We start from the raw sequence: 17,018 nt of genomic DNA, 5'->3' as shown, positions 1-17,018 counted from the left end.
GCACTTAAGACTGCCTATGACTAGAGCAGAAATTGTTTTATATTCTATTAATTTATTTATTTTTAGTTTTCAACATTTACTTCCATAAGATTTTGAGTTCTAAATTTTCTCTCCCTCCCCAAGACACCATGCAATCTGATATAGGCTGTACATACACAATCATATTAAACATATTTTCATATGAATCATGGAAGTCCTTCCAGGCCTCTCTGAAGTCCACCTGTTCATCATTTCTTACAGCACAATAGTATTCCATTACATTCATATATCACAATTTATTCAAATTCCCCAATTGATGGGCATCCCCTCAATTTTCAATTCTTGGCCACCACAAAAAGAGCTTCTTTAAATATTTTTGTACATGTGGGTCCTTTTCCCAATTGTGGTCTGTGAATTTGGATGGGGGGAAGGAACTCTATCTTACATCTTTATTTCATTTTTATATTATTTTTTATTATCTTTATACTTAGCCTCAATTGTAATTCTGTTTTTTATTTTATGCATTTTAAAGTATTATTCTGGGTAGGTGTGCATGGGCTTCACCCAACTGCCACAGGGGTCCTGCACACAATAAAAGTTAAGCACCCCAAACTCTTGGGATTTGAACATTTCACTGGGTTCCAGGAGGGCAGGGGAGGAGGCTGTCATTCACACCTTCTCTCTGCTATTCAGGCTTCACCACCTGCATTCTGCCCCCAAGGTCGGTCCAAGGACCTAGAAGCTCTACTAAGTGTGATTCGGGGTGCTGAGGATTTCCTCTATGCTTCTGTAATGGAATATTTCCCCACCAGCCGTTTCCAACGCCCAATGAGGTATGGAGGGTCATCTTTCAGGGTTACCTTAACTGAGGGGGAAGGAGGATGAAGCTCACAGCCTTGGAGAGGCAGAGATGCCACGCTACACAAGGACTGACCTCAGGAAGATTCTGGCTTGGATGAAGACTGAGGAGGATAAAGGCAAGTTTTGCCTTTGAGGAGCTCATGGTCAGGGAGGCAGGACCAGACTCACCCACCTAAAGTCAGTAATACTAGGCATTGGGTGCTAAAGAACCCAAAACCCTTTAAGTATTTCATGTTCTTTGATCCTCTCAGCAACCTGGGAAAGTAGTTGCTGTCATTGTTACCATTTTACAAATGGGAAGGATAACTGACTTGCCCAGAATCACACAACTAGGAAGAATCTGAGGCAGAATGATGACAGAATGAGACAGAGCCCTCTATGCTCTGTCACTTAGCAGTCCTACCTTGCTGGGGGAAGTCAGAGACAGGAGAACTTAGTGTGGGATGGGGAGATCAAGGCAGACTTCCTGGAGGGGGCAGGATTGGAATTCAGCCTAGAAGGACAGGGGGGATTCACATAGGTGGGATAATGTAGAGGAAACCACAGGAACATAAAATGGTAGAAGCAGAGGAATGGAGGCAGAAAAGTATAAGGCATATTTGGGAGATAGTGAACACTTTCTTATTGTTTGTTATTGTTCAATTTGTTTCAGACTTTTTTTGATCCCATTGGAGGTTTTCTTTTTTTTTTAATCAAATTATTTTATGTTTTCAATATTCAACAATCACTTCCATATATCTTAGATTTTTTCCCCTCCCTCCCCCTCATTTTCCCCTCCTTCCCCACTCCCTCCCTGAGATGGCATACAATTTTATATGGGTTCTACACATATATTCCTATTAAATACATGTTGCATAGAAGATTTAAAATAAATGGGGGAATCCATAAAACAAAACACAATACAAAAGAAAATGATCTGTTTCTATCTGTGATCCAATTCCATAGTTCTTTCTCTAGATGTGGAAGGCATTTTGCCTCAAGTCCCCTGAAAGTTTTTAAGTCCATGTATTGCAATGAAGGACTAAGTCTACCAGAAAAATTCCTTGCACACTGTGATTGCTGCTGTGAACAAAGTTCTTCTGGTTCTGCTCCTTTCACTCAGCATCAGTTCATAGAAGTCTTTCCAGGCTTCTCTGAAGTCTTTCCGTTCATCATTTCTCATAGCACAACAGTATTCCATTACACATTGGGGGTTTTCTTGGCAAAGATAGTGGAGTGGTTTGCCATTTTCTTCTGTAGCTCATTTTACAGATGAGGAAACTGAGACAAACAGAGTTAAGTGACTTGCCCAGGGTTACCCAGCTAGTAAGCGTCTGAGGCCAGATTTGAACTCCCAAAGATGAGTCTTCCTTTCTCCATACCCATCACTGTATCTATGGAGCCACCTAGCTGCCTGTAGTTTAGGTGCTAAGAATGAGGATGTTTGGGATTAGAGGTGGACTGCCTTGGATGCCAGCCTGAGGGATATGGACTTACTTCTATTCTTAAATGAAGGAGTGATTTGAAGAAAATAAGGCTTTACTGATTTTGTCTGAGCATATACAGTGGTCTGAAGGATCAGGTGACACTTGCTATCCATCTCCTAGCCTATTCGAGAGCACTCATCCCCATCAGCCCCTTCTCTGTTAACTTCAGCAGCAGTTCCATGCACCTGCTTCAGACCTCTAGGCCTCAGTTTCTTTATTTACAAAATGAGCAAGTTGGACCAGATGACCTCTATGATCGATCCTTTCTGGGACCATCTGTTCTAGAAAGAAGGAAACACTGGATACCAAACATTCAGCCTTGCCTCCCTTCATCCATATGTTCAAGGGAATCCATATGTCATTGGAATAGTTTTCCTTGAAGGGCCTCCTGCAACTTATAAAGCCCCTAGTGGGGATGACCAGCAAGCCTCTATCCTGAGATCCCAAGGCCCAAAGAGCAGACTTCTGCTGTGGCTGGAATCGCTTCCCGTGGTCCCCAGAAAAGGTTTCTCCCCCAGCAGGCTGAATAGTGTAAGATCATGGTGGTTACACACCACCAAGGTTTGTCCCTTCCAACAAGGTGATAAATTTAGACCTTAAAGGGGTATCATTGATTTAGAGTTGGAAGGGTCTTTGAAGGCCATCTAATCTGATCTCCTCATTTTCCAGATGAAGAAACTGAGGCCCGAAGTGACAGAGGTAGTATTTGGGCTCAGGTCCTCTGATTCTGAAGCCAGTGTTCTTTGCACAGTTATACCATTCCAGATTCTGACTTTAATAACTCAACAAAATTTTATCAGGCATCTATTATGTGTAAAGTCCTTTGTTGTGTTCAGAAGATATGATGATGAAAAATGATGGTACCTGTACGCCTTGTAAGAGCTTACAATCTACAAGAGGCAATAAAGCATGTGTGGCATGGCAAGGCAGAATGGGATACAATCCAGGAAAACTGCTGTGAAAAATTTGGGCAGTGAAATATTGTTTCCACCTGCATATGTGGACGAGAGGGTCTCACGCCAGAGAAGGCTTCTTGGAGGACACGACACCTGAGCTGGACCCTACACAAAGGAGGGAATTCAACAAAGAAAGATGAGGAATGGGAGAATCCATTCCTGTCTGAGGAAAGGCAGGGAGACATGAGGGAGAAGGATGAGAATGAAGGATGGAGCTTCGGATGAGCCGTTTTATAAAGTATATGAGGGGCAGCTAGGTGGTGCCATAGTGCACAGAGTGCCAGGCATAGAGTTAGGAAGACTCATCTTCCTGAGCTCAAATCTGGCCTCAGATACTTACTATCTGGGTGACCTGGCAAGTCATTTAACCCTGTTTGCCTCAGTTTCCTCATCTGTAAAATGAGATAGGGAAGAAAATGGAAACCACTCTAGCATCTTTGCCAAGATAATCCCAAAATAGTCACAAAGAGTTGAATATGACTGAAGTAACTGAACACCAATAACCAATAACAACAAATAAGAGTAATGTGAGATGAGACCTAGAAAAGTGGGTTGAGACTAGACTGAATACAAGTATGGAGGCTTATAGTTTATTTGGTAGGAAGTGAGGAGCCACTGAAGGTTTATGAGTAGAAGAATGAGTGGGTCCTAGTGGTGGATTAGGAAGGTGGCTGGGTTTGTGTGGGCAGGAAGGACTGGAGAGAGGAGAGGGAGCAAATCAGGGATTCAGCCAAGAGGATATTACCATCTTGGAAATGGGAGGTGATGAAGCCCCAGAGTAGAAAAGTTCGCTACCAAAGAAAGAAAAGGGAATGAATGTGGCTGCAACACAGTGATTTCTCCTCTTGTGCCCTAGGTACTGGCCAGTCATTGACAATGCTCTGAGAGAGGCAGCCTTCAACCGGCATGTGCTGATCCACCTTCTCATCAGCTGCGGAAAGAACTCGGACCCTTCCATGTTCCCATATCTGAGGTCACTACAGGCTCTCACTAACCCCCGGGCCAACATTACCTTAGATGTGGTGAGTGAGAAATGAGTGACACTCCTTGAAGTGTCATATTGACTGGTGGAGTCCCGGGTTTAGGAAGATCCTAATGGACTAGCTAGTCCAATCCCCTCATTTTACATAGCAGAGGAAACTGAGACCCAGCCCCTAGTTCCATTGACTCTCTGACCTCTGAGACCATCTGGGTAGAGAGCCAGTGTACCAGAGGGGAAAGTTTGATAGACCTTGAGTTGATTCCTGACTCTGATACTTATTTGTATGAACTTAGGTAAGACACTTTATCTCTCGGAGACCAAGTTCCTTCATTTGTAAACTGGGGATAATCAGATTTAGATGACTCACTTCACTGGGTTTTTGCAAGGAAAGTAGTTTGTAAATTTTAAGGTGTACTAAAAATGTAAATTGTTATTATTTTATTATATGCTTAGGGAGCTGAGATTACATCTTCAAGCCTAAGTGCTTCATAATAAATAAACTGTTATTGAAAGCCTACTATGCACAGTCCTTTATTCAACTCTTCAGGAGATAACAAGTTTAGCTAAGCTATGGGTCTTGTCCTCATAGGGCTTACAGCATGACAGAAGGATAAAGCACTTACTATGTGTATCTCTAATATTAAAATATTAAATTATAGATGTTTCAGTTATAAAACAATAATATTGATAAAATTCAATAAAATTGCCTGCAGACAGGAAGACCTGAGTTTAAATCTGGTCTCTGACATTTACTATCTGTGTGACTTTGGGCAAGTCATTTAACCTGTTTGCCTCAGTTTCCTCATCTACAAAATAGGGATCATAATAGCAACTACCTCCCAGGGATGTTGTGAGGATCAAATAAGATGATATTTGTAAAGCACTTAGGACAGTGCCTGACACAAGTAGGCACTATATAAATACTAGCTAGCTGTAGGGATAATAGGAATAGCAGTAGTGGTAGTAGTGGTGATGGTGGTAGTAATGGCAGTAGTAACAGCAGTGGTAGTAGTGGTAGTAGTAGTGGTGGTGGTGGTAGTAGTAGAAGTAATGATAGAAATTGTAGTAGTAATTGTAATTGTAGCAATGGTGGTGGAATTATTAGTGGTGATGGTAGTGATGGTAGTGGTGGTGGTAGTAGTTGTGGTGGTGATGGTGGTAGTGGCAGAAGTAGTAGTAGTAAAATGTTGTGATTAGCACACCTGTGTGATACTTTACCTGTTCTCATTCAGTCCTCACAACAGTCCAGGGAGGGAGGCAAGGCAGATATGGTTGTACCCATTTTACAGACAGGTAAGTGGCAGAGCTGGTATTCCAGTCCCAGGTCTCCTTGCCCTAAGTGCAGACCTCTTCTCACAATCTCGTGATACTACTCAGCACTGGGAAGCTAGAGGGTGGGTTGGTGGGCATTTGGAAACAGCTAGCTGCTAGCATCTTCCATTCTAGGCTGCTGCAGTGGGAAAGAGAACCACCTTCAGAATATAAGCCCCAGCTCTGCCACTTAGTAGCTGCGAGACTTTAGGCAAATCACCCAGTCTCTCTGGACCTCAGCATCCTCCTCTGCACAATGATGGAGCTACACTGGATGATTTCTGTGACCCCTTGCTATTGGTGGGGCCCCTGTACTTGAGTCTGCTACTCAGCTCTGTGACAGCCTACTTATCTCTGTTTCCTTAAAGAAAATATTCATCATCCCTGTGGGAAATCACTCCAACCTCCCTTTCAGCAGAATAAGTCACAGCAAGTACGCAGTCACCGAGAAGAAGGCCTATGTGGGTAAGACCACTCCACTTGGGGGAGGGCATTGAAGGGGGAGGGAAAGAGACTCGGTGGGGTCTGGGCTATCTGCCCAGGGTGGGCTTGTCTGGATGGCTCTGAGATCACAAGGAAGAACAAAGCTGCTTAGAACCATGGGACTATCACCCTAACCCAAGATACCCTGAAATGGGCAGTCCTGGCTCACTAACCTTGGGGCATCCTACAGCTGAAAAGGACTGCAGTGGCGTTCAGTTCTCTCAGTTCCAGTCCAGAATCTTGACCCTAATGGGAATCCCCTCTACACCATCTCAGACAAAGGGACATAGACTATCCAGTGACAGAAGTTTCGCTGTTTACTCATTCTATTTTGAGACAGCTAATAATTTGGATATTTTTCTTCTTCTTGTATTGAAATCAATCTCTCTCCCCAGTTCCTCTTCAATATGAAGAAAACCCACCAGTCAGCTATCACATTGTTCCTAAGTCTCCCCTTATCCCAATTCCTTCAACCAATCTTCCAATGGCAGAGCCACAAGTAGGGATTCTGAAACCTGGGGCAAGTCTGGTTGAGCTGAGGGGAAAAGGAAGATGGAGGAATGGTTGCTCTGTGCTTGGCTGAGGCAGACTGGAGAAAGAGGTCATGGGAGATGAGGAAGGAGGAGGTGATAACAATTATTTGGAGAAGATGAAATGAACTTGAAAGGAGAATGGCAGAAGGGAAACAGCAAAAGGAAGGGGATCTAAAATTGGCAATGGGGGGAGCAAGTAGGAAACTGGGTTTGAACTTATTATACTTATTAGATACTTATTAGACCCTATAGTAAGTATTATACAATACTTATTAGACCCTAGCTAACTAGCTGTGCATACCTGGGCAAGTAATTTCACTTCTCTGGGCCTCAGTTTCCTCATCTAGAAAATGGAGGTAATAAAATGCCTACCTGATTCTTGGGATTATAATGAGGCAGGCACTTAGCAAGCCATAAAGTACTAGAGAAATGGGAGTTCAAAAGATCATGCGTCTCAGGCTGGAAGTCCAACCCTTTCATTTTACAGAAAAGGAAACTGATGCCAAAGGAGTTTAGGTGAGGTTATATGGGTAGTAAGGATAAGAGGTAGGATTTGAACCCAAGTCCTTTGACTCCAAAGCCAGTGTTCAATGCTGCTTTGTTATTGTGTTCATAGAGATCACAAGGATAAAAATGTCACATTTATGTGGCCTTTTAAAATTCGCAAAGCATGTTCCTCAACACAGTCCTGTGAAGTAGGTGATGCAAGAATGACTATCCCCATTTTACAGAAAACTGAGGCAAAGGAGAAGGGGAATAATTCACTCATGATCCCATAGCCATTACATTTCAGAAAGGGACTTGAACATTGGTTTAATGCCTAGGAGGCAGCTAGGTGACGTAACAGATAGGGAACTAGATCTGGAGTTGGGAAGACTCTAGTTCAAATCCTGCTTCAGATGCTTCCTAGCTGTATGTCCTTAGGCAAGGTGCTTAATTAAACTTTGTCTGCTTCAGTTTCTTCAACTATAAAATGAGGGTAATAAAGGCACCTGTTTCACAGGGTTGTTGTGAGGATCAAATGAAATCATATTTGTAAAGTACTTCTCACAGTGCCTGGCACTTAATAGGTACTTTATAAATGCTTGTTTCCTTACTTTATTTTTAAAATTTATTTATTTTTAGTTTTGAACATTCACTTCCATGAGTTTTAAATTGTCTCCCCCTCCCTCCCCAAGACGGTATGCAATATGATATGGCTCTATACATAAATTCTATCTCATTTGATCTTCACAACAACCATGGGAGATGGGTGCTATTATGATTCCCATTTTACAGATGAGGAAACTGAGGCAAATAGAGGTTAAGTGACTTACCCAGGGTCACTCATAACTGGTATGTATCTGATGTCATATTTGAACTCATATCTTCCTGACTCCAGGCCCAGTGCTCTATCCACTGACCCACCAGTTTGTTGTTGAATCATTTCAGTCATGTGCAGCTCTCCATGATTTGGGGTTTTCTTGGCAAATATACTGGAGTGGTTTATCATTTCCTTCACTAGCTCATTTTACAGTTGAGGAAACTGAGGAGAACAAGGTTAAGTGACTTGCCCAGGGTCACACAGCTAATAAGTATCGGAGGCCACATTTGAACTCAGGTCCTTCTGATTCCAGGACTGGTGCTCTATCCACTTCACCACCTACCTGCCCCACACTGAGTCAGTTAGCCACCACAGATAAATATAAGTTAGAAGATGACAGGAGGAAAGGGGTGATCCAGGCAATGTGCATTAGGAAGATTTGAGGAGAAAGAAATTCCTTTTAACTGGAGCAGGAAGATCAGAGAAGCCTTCATGGAGAGGGGTGGACCCTAAGCTGAGTCTTAAAGGAAAAAAAAGTCAGCTGATGGAGAGGAATACGTATGTTTTAGGTCGAGTAATGGCCTACATGATTCTCAGAGGTGGGATAGGGCAGGATGAGCTCGGTTAGAGGACGCAATATTATGGCTGATATAAAAAAGGGGAAGGGAGTAGAATAAAGAAATCTGGAAATGAGGAATGGAGCTAGATTGTGTAGGGCCTTAAATGTCAGGGTAAGAAGCTTGTATTTTATTCTAGAAGCAATAGAAAACCCTTGAAGATTGGGAAGTGATGGTCGGAAGTGTGCATTAGGAAAATTATTTTGGTAGCCTGTGAAGGATGGATTGGAAAAGGGACAAGACCAGGCAGAGGGAACAGTTAGGAAGCTATTATAATAGTCCTGACTAGAGGAGATGAGGCCCAGAACTACAGTGGTGCCTCTACCCACGTTGCAAAGAGGACAAATGTAAGCCAGGTTCTGGAGATGGAATCAACAGTACTTGGCATCTGCTTGGATGTGGGAGGAACGGAAGAGGGAAAGAGTCAAGGACCTGAAATTCCAAAGCTGAGGTAGTAGTGCTCATAGTTGAAATCAGGAAATTGAGAAAAGGTTTGGGGGAAAAGATGGCAAGTTTGATTGGGGTTACTGTTGAGTTTGAGGTACCAATGGAACATCTGTCATAGTCATTGCTACGCTGCACCATTGGTGGTTGATGGAGAACTGATCGTGTCTTTGAGTCCTATAAGAATAATACTAAATTCTCATCCTCCCATAGGAACATCCAACTGGTCTGAGGATTATTTCACCAACACAGCTGGTGTGGGGCTCATTGTCAACCAAAGTTCCTCTGATCCCCAGCACCCAGCACCCACCATTCAGGACAACCTGAAGAGTGTCTTTGAGAGGGACTGGCAGTCTCCATATGCTGTCAGTCTGGAAGAACTTCCTGGCCAGCAGGACTGTGCCTGGAGTGTCTGAGGTTGGGGTCTCCCATCTTTCTCCTCTGCTCCCCTTTCTCTTTTCCTCTCTTCCTTCTCTGCTGTGACTTGTCCTCTCTCTCTTCTCCCTCTCTATGGTTCAAGTTTCTAATCAATAAAATGAGGTGCTTGAATTAGATTATTTTTAAGATCCCTTCTAGCTCCAAATTTTATGATTACTCTCCCTTCTTTCCTTTCGCCCTCTCCCCATATATTTCTTCCTCATTTCCTTTTCTGTCATCCCTTTTTCCTTTATGTCTCCTTTTCTCTTCCTTTCCTTCTTTTTTCCTTCCTCTCCCTTTCCCTGCCTCCCCCTTTCCTCCGTTTACCTTCTCATTTCCCTCTCCTTTGTATGGGACGGGGCAAGCCAAGAATCACCCCCAGCACAGGTGTGTGATCCTAAGGCTCTTGTGTTCTGAAAATAATTCTTCCTATATGGGCCCAACTGCTCAGAGAAGTCCATGTTCTTTCTGCATTACATGGAGACAGGGGTGTATGGGTAAATGTTTAACTGTCAGCTCTGGGGGGGAGGAAGGGGAGGTACCCATGATACATATTTAAATTTAATCTGTATTATTAACTAAATTTAATCTGCATTTTCCCCTTCACTTCTAGACAATCAACAAAACAATAAATTGAGCCCAGATTTGAAGCCCTTGTAGATTTTCAAGGTGTTTGTGACATTATTTAATCCCACCTAATCTGGAAGATGGTCTCAAGAGCTTTTAAGGACAAACTAGCCTGACATGCCTGGGAATGGGGGTTAAGATACTGCTCTTGCTATGGGGAAATGATACACAGAAAACTGAACAATCAGCTCTCAAGGGCTGGTCCTGGCTGCCTCCAGCACACGCCTGCATGGAGACCTCAAGCAATTCAGACCCATTACCTAATCATTTCTTCCTCTACTTCCCTGAATCTTTCCCATTCTTTAAGGTGCAGCTCAAAACCTACTTCTTTAGAAAGGTAATCATAGGTCTAGATCACTTTGTACCCCCAAACCAACAGCCATTTAAAAAGATTACTTAAAAAAATAAGTGTAAGAAAATACTTAGACTCTCAAAATAACAGCAGGGAAGATGATTGGAAGTCTATATACAGGGTGTCCCAAAAGTCTTAGTGCATTTCTGAAGCTTAAGAGAAATCTACCAAGTCCCAGATTATAGAGTATGAGAGTTTTAAACTCTTCTGTGGGTTTTGTAATATACCCATCTTCATTCCCTATAGGCCAGAGGAGCCAGCTCTCTCTCATGCTCAGCTGAGAATGTTGCTTCAGAGACACCAAACCTACTCTCCTACACACAGATTTTGTAATCTACAGATGTAGGCAATCCAGCCCTGTGTGCTTATGTAATCACAAATCTAACTCCAGCAAGGAAAAACGAGGAAGTGCAAACAGATGTAGACATCACCAAAAAAGCCAAATGGTTGCATCCAATTCTGGCTCTTTAGAATGGGTGATGAACTCCCATCTGGAATGTCTGGATTCAAAGCCTGACTAGGACCACTTATTAGCTGTGTGACTCTGAAACTTGTCACTTCACCTCCCTGACTCAGTTTCCTCATCTGTAAGATAGGAAAAAATAACAGTTTATCTCACTGAAAAAAGAAACCCAAGCATTTGATAATCTCTGAAGCCTTCTGGAAATGGAAAGTATTATTAGAGACCCTCAAAACTAACAGAAGTGAATTCCTTACATCCACGGGTGTGTTTTGATGGGGAATGGGAAGCAGAGCCAGCTTTCATTCAGGAAAATGGAACAGCTGCCAATGCCCTCCTTCCAAGGGTATCCTCACACTGTTACCCTCTCAGACCAAGGGCCCAAAGCCAGACTTGCTCAGAGATTAATCCATTCCCCTCTTTAGGGTAGAACTGGATCAGGAAAAAGTTTTAAAACTAATACACATTGAAGTGTGAATGGTGGAAGGCTTTCCCAAAGACCTTTTCCCCCTAGGGTTTGGTCGCAGTGCCTGAAATTTCCCCCCTAGCATTTCCTTGCCAGAGGTCCAGTTTTTCCTCTTCAGACTCCTCTTTTCACGGGAAGGGGGTATGTGACTCTCTTACTAGCCGTGGGCAAGCAAAGTCACTTCTCTGGACTTTAGCTTCCTCTTCTGTAAAATGGGTACGACTTAACTTCACAGTATTAGTGCTGGAAGCTATTATTACTGAGAAGCAGCGTGGTGGTATAATGGAAAGATGACTGGAGACAAAAGATCTGAGTCTGAAGACCTGTGATTAAAGACAAAGAGGGGTTGCAGAAGAAAGAAGGAGAGCCAAGACTGAACTCCCGGAAAGGAAGCATAGTTGGACTTTCAGGAACTAAACAGCAAATAAAGGAGGGGAAGGGACTTTTGAATTGAAGACCTTTTCTTCATCCCTCTTGATCTCTTATGTAAGTCATCATCAATCATCATCATGATTATCAAATGAATATTAATTGAGAGTCTACTGTGTATAGGTCATGGGCAGCTAGGTGGTAGAGTGGATAGAGTGTCAAGCCTGGAGTTGGGAAGACTCATCTCCCTGAGTTCAAATCTGGCCTCAGACACTTATTAGACCATGGGCAAATCACTTCACCCTGTTTGCCACAGTTTCCTCATGAGTCAAATAAGCTGGAGAAGGAAATGGCAAACTACTTGGCAAAAAAAAAATCTTTGCCAAGAAAATCCTAAATGGGGTCATAATGAGTTAGACACGACTGGAAATGAGTGTGCATAGGGCACTAAACAGCCATCGTCTGGTAGGAAGATCACCCAGAAACCCAAATGTTTGGGTGACTCAATCACTCTCTCCATGGCCTGCAATGAGCCTGCCATATGAGTGGTAGTTTCACTGGAGGTCAGCACAACAGAAGCTTAGCAGGCAAACCATGGCTCTGGCTACCTGTTCTGGCAGAAACACTAGACCTGAGGAGTAAGGGATATGGCACAAGAAAATCATAGACACACAGGGTCTGAGACGTAGCCTAGCAGAATGAAAGCCTTGGAATAAGATCTGGATTTGTATTCCAGCTCTGACATGTATCAGCTGTGGGACTCTGGACTGTTTCCTTATCTGTTCAAAAGAGAGGATAACACTTTCACTTCCTATCTTTCTAGCTTGTGTTAGAGTAAATTATTCCTGAGAGGCAGAATGATATATGGGGGAAAGAACCCTGATCTCTAAGTCAGAAGTCTTGAGTTCAAGTTCTGACTTCATATTATAAAGTGTGTGACCATAGGGTGGTAGGAGCAATAGGCTAACCCCTGCCCACATGTGTGGTGAACTAATTTTTTCTAAACAGATTAGCGAGGAGGCAGCTAGGTGACTCCAGCACTGGCCCTGGAATCATGAGGACCTGAGTTCAAATCCTGCCTCAGATGCTTCCTGACTGTGTGACCCTGGGCAAGTCACTTAACCTGATTGCTTCCCTGCCTCCCCCCACCCTCCAAAAAAGGTAGTGAGCCCATCCTCCAGATTTGATTGGCTCAGGTGCCTAAAGGTCATTTTCCTGGTCACCTAAGTACAAAGCAAACTTGGTTAGTGGAAAGAGATGGGTAGTGGGAAAGGGAGCTTCATTCACCTGAATCAACCTTAATGCCTATCCCTGTTTGGTGAGGACTGGAAAGATACAGGAAGCCCAAGACTGGAGTTCCCTGCAATTAAATTAGGGCTTGGTGGAACAAAAAAGACTCATTCCTTATTGGCTGGGATGGGAGCCTGGAATAAAAGAAGGCACAAATAAGCTTTGTCCAGAACTCAGATCTGGGCCTATCCCAGAAGGAAGGAAGTATTCCCATTTGGGACCTTACAGGGCAGTTCTGTTCTTGGACCCTTGGGGAAAAAAACCAAAAAGTTTGAACGCCACCAATATGTACTGAGGAGGAGGAGGAACAGCAGCAGGAGCAGTAGCAATAGTGAAGTAGTAGTAGTAGTAGTAGTAGTAGTAGTAGTGTAGAAATATAATTATTCGTCTTTCTGTCATGTTTTGTTTTCTCCCAACAACCATGTAAGGTAGATAGTCCATAGGTATCCTAACTGCCTTTTTACAAAGGAGGAAACTGAGGCTCAGAGGAGACAGTAGTACGTAGCTAATGAAGTGATAAAAGCTGGCACCCAAACTCAAGTTTTCTTACTTCAAGTACAACTCTGTTTACTTTATTTATTTATTCCTAATGACCTTAACTTCGTGTTTTATTTCTGAATTTATATCCTTGACTCTTGAATGGAGACCTTGAAAAAGGTATCATGAACCCTGATAGTTTACCAGGCAGTAGCAAAGGGAAAGCAAAGGCAGATTCCTGAGGTCAGGTCTCCTATCTGACTGGAGTCCTGGGAAAGTTTAAGCATCAGGGAAGCTTTACAAAGAAGAGAAAGCTAAAAGCCCTGAGACAAGAAAAAGGTCTTCTGGAGCAGCCTCCATGTAGGAGTTGGTCCACCAGAAAACTCATGGAGTGTAAAGCAAATCCTACCGCTCAGGCACACTCTGCCACTTACTATGTGATTCTGGACAAATGGTTTCCCCTCTCTGGACCTCTCTGTGACACAGGGAGAGCCATCCCTCTCCAGCCTCCCTCCCAGGAGCGGTGGTGAGAATCAGGTGAGAAAGTTCTTTATAAACTGAAGCTTCTCATGGACGTGATGAGTTATGATGAATGATGAGCTACTTCCTAGAGACAACATATTTATAAAGTGCTCTACAAATATTACCTGTAACTTACACAATATTGTTTGTACATAGTTGTCTGCAGGTTATCTCACCCATTAGGCTGTGAGCTCCTTGAGAATAAGGACTGTGCCTTCCTTTGTATTCCTAGCACAGTGCCAGGCACATGGGGGCACTTGTTGATTTCATCCATCCCATCTGACCCTCACAACCCTGTGAGGTAGGTGCTATTATTATCTCCACTGAACTAATGAGGAAGCTTGAGGGAAACAGGGGTGGAGTGATTTGCCCAGAATCACAAAGCCAGTAAGTGTCTGAGGCAGAATTTGAACTCAGATCTTTCTGACTCAAATGACATAGGTGGAATGGAAGGTCCTTCTCTGGCAGCTGTGAGGCAGCGGGGACAGACTGTGAGATCCCTCTTAAATTGGCATTTAGATTGTTAATGTCTGAGAGAGTCCTGGCAGGGCTTGTGGTCAGCTTTTAGTCTCAGCTCTACAGAAGCCATCAGTCTCGGACAGATCCAGGGTGAAGGGGAGAGGGCCGACCCTGGAGAGGAGGAAGCAACGTGGGGTGCTTGGAGACGCACACCCAGGGATGCTACCTTCTTACAGAGCCTGAGACGATGGGCATTGGCGAAAGGACGATGTGTGACCTTAGGCAAATCGCGCCCCGAGGTCTACGTTTCCTCATTTGTAAAGCAGGGCTCCGAGCTCCCTTCCAGCGCTAGAGCTCCGATCCTATAAAGCGTGCTCGCGTGCGCGCACGTAGAGAGGTCATGTCTCCATACCCCACTCTCTCTGCTGTGCTTGGGTCCGAAGTGGGTGCTATATCACACCAGTCAGTCAACAGGCCAATGCCAGCTTCAAGCCAGGCATGGCGTTGAGGTCTGGGGATACTGTCTGTCTCCTTGGGCTTCCCTATGGAGCGCAAGGAAGGCTCCAGACGAAGGGTCACAACTCTCGGGAGAAGTCTTCCTGAGTCTTCGTGGGGCCCATCCCATTGTAGCTGGGTCCTTACTAAATGCAACAGGACCTCCAAGAAGCTCCACCCTCTGCCTCAGCGCACGAGACACTTGTTGTTTGCCTCCTCCAACCCCTCATCCCCCCCACCTCCCGACGCCCCCCACCCTAAATGCTCCGGCTTCCCCATCTAGCTTGGTGCCATGCCCTTCCTTTTCCCATGTCTCTTTGCCCAAAGAGCCATGTTTCCTGCTTCCTCCTCAGACAGATGAGTGACCGGCCTATCCCTTCCACCCTGGGCATATTTCCCTATTTGAGAAGAAAGGGGAGGTTAAATGAAAGAACTCTGGCTTGGGAACACGAACGCCTAGCTTCTAATTCCAATTCTGTCACTAACTCACTGTGTAACTTTGCACAAGTATCTCTCCTCACCGAGCCTCATTTTTTTGTGCCTGTAAAGCGACAGTTTCTAAGTTGTCTTCCAGTTCCGTCATTTTACGTGCTAAGATCCCTTTCAGGATGCCGCAGGATCATAGATCTATGAAGGACCTCAAACGCCAGATGGTCCAACCCCCTCACTTTACAGATGAGGAAACTGAGACCAAGTAACTTGCTTATGATCAAACAGGTAAGATTTGAACCCATGTCCTTTGATTCTGTGATCTATGCACTTTGCCCCATACAATGCTGACTCCATACATTTTATGGAATCTCCTCTAAGGTCTCTGACACACTATGTTCTAACCCCCCCCCCCCCATGCATTCTTTCTTCTCTGTTTTAGGATTCTTCTTAGCTCTGATGTTCTGATTCTAAATCCCACACCCTTGCAAGGCTTGGATGAGGGTCCTGATGATAGAGTGTGTGAAGGCTCTTTGAAGAAAGAACACAGAGCTCAGTACTAATAAGTAGGGACTGAGCCCTTGGTCTCACCTCACCCTGACTGAGGAAGCAATCAGTGTTAGGTTTGTGCTGGTCCTTGGCAGCCGAGTGGAAATACACCCACCTAGGAGTTCAAGGCTTGTCTGCAATGCTGGGTGAATGCCAGGTACCAGCCTCATGATCTGAAACTTTTCCACCATCACCAGGTAGCAGGGATGGTTCTTTATGGTCTGGCTTCACTAAGAAGCATGGAACGTGGAGCATCAGGCCTGGAAAGGCTCTTTGAAACCATTAAGACCAACACCCCCATTTTACAAAGAAGGAAACGGAGGCCCATGGAAGGGAAACGACTTGTCTAAGATTTTCCTGCAGGGAATTTAAATGTACTTTTTTGCACCCAGTTCTTTTGTGGCATTGTCTCAGAGGAGTCAGTGAAAAAGAAAAGTTTCTTGTGTTTTTGATCAAACAATATTCTAGACTCAGCATCTAGGTGCTAGACTGGGAGTCAGGGAGACTTGAGTTTGGATCCTGCCTCAGACACTTACTAGTTGTGTGACCCTGAGCAAGCCACTTAACATCTGTTTGCCTCAGTTTTCTCATATGTAATGCAAAACCATAATTGCAAGTACCAGGTAGGATTGTAGTGAGGGCCAAATGAATTAATAAAAATGAACGGTACTTTGCAGACTTTAAAGTGCTATACAATGCTACTTGTAATGCTCATAATGACCAAGCTTGACTTGGGAGAAGAGTTAAGAAAATACACCACCCTCCTTTCTTTGCAGGGACAGGGGTCTATGGGTGTGGAATATTGAATATACTGTCAGACTTAAGTGATATACCAGTTGGTTTGGGCTAAACTTTTACTTTTTTTCCTTTCTGTTAAAAATTATTATTATTATAAGGGGTAAATCACTGGGTAACAGAGGAGGAGGCATACATTAGAGAAATGAAAGTGTATATGAAAACAAAAGATAGCTACAAAATATGCTTTTTTAAAGAAATGTGTTTGGGTTGGACTCAAGCATACAGTGATAATGTAATATAGAAAAAGTACCTTAGTCCCAAAGTTAAACATGTTTGATCAGGACTCTGGGGGAAGGGGTGGTCACCACTGGATACTGTGAAACCTAGTGCTGACTTTTCAAAGGTTTGTTGAGTCAATGTCTCACCTAGAGAA

The 17,018-nt window shown here is 43.8% G+C and overlaps 1 protein-coding gene across 1 annotated transcript in view; it reads left to right on the top strand.

Annotated features, from left to right (window-relative positions):
* The window catches only part of PLD4 (phospholipase D family member 4), a 31,625-nt gene extending 21,614 nt beyond the window's left edge, over positions 1–10,011 (top strand). Inside the window, exons 7-10 of the mRNA XM_072630046.1 lie at positions 673–812; positions 4,119–4,284; positions 5,924–6,020; positions 9,149–10,011. Of these exons, the coding sequence (XP_072486147.1) occupies positions 673–812; positions 4,119–4,284; positions 5,924–6,020; positions 9,149–9,351 (606 nt within the window). The 3' untranslated portion in view covers positions 9,352–10,011. The remainder of the gene's footprint in view (positions 1–672; positions 813–4,118; positions 4,285–5,923; positions 6,021–9,148) is intronic.
* The last annotated feature ends 7,007 nt before the right edge of the window (positions 10,012–17,018 follow it).

Source organism: Notamacropus eugenii, chromosome 1, assembly GCF_028372415.1.
Source record: "Notamacropus eugenii isolate mMacEug1 chromosome 1, mMacEug1.pri_v2, whole genome shotgun sequence".
Taxonomy (NCBI): domain Eukaryota; kingdom Metazoa; phylum Chordata; class Mammalia; order Diprotodontia; family Macropodidae; genus Notamacropus; species Notamacropus eugenii.
This window is presented reverse-complemented; position numbering and strand designations above follow the sequence as displayed.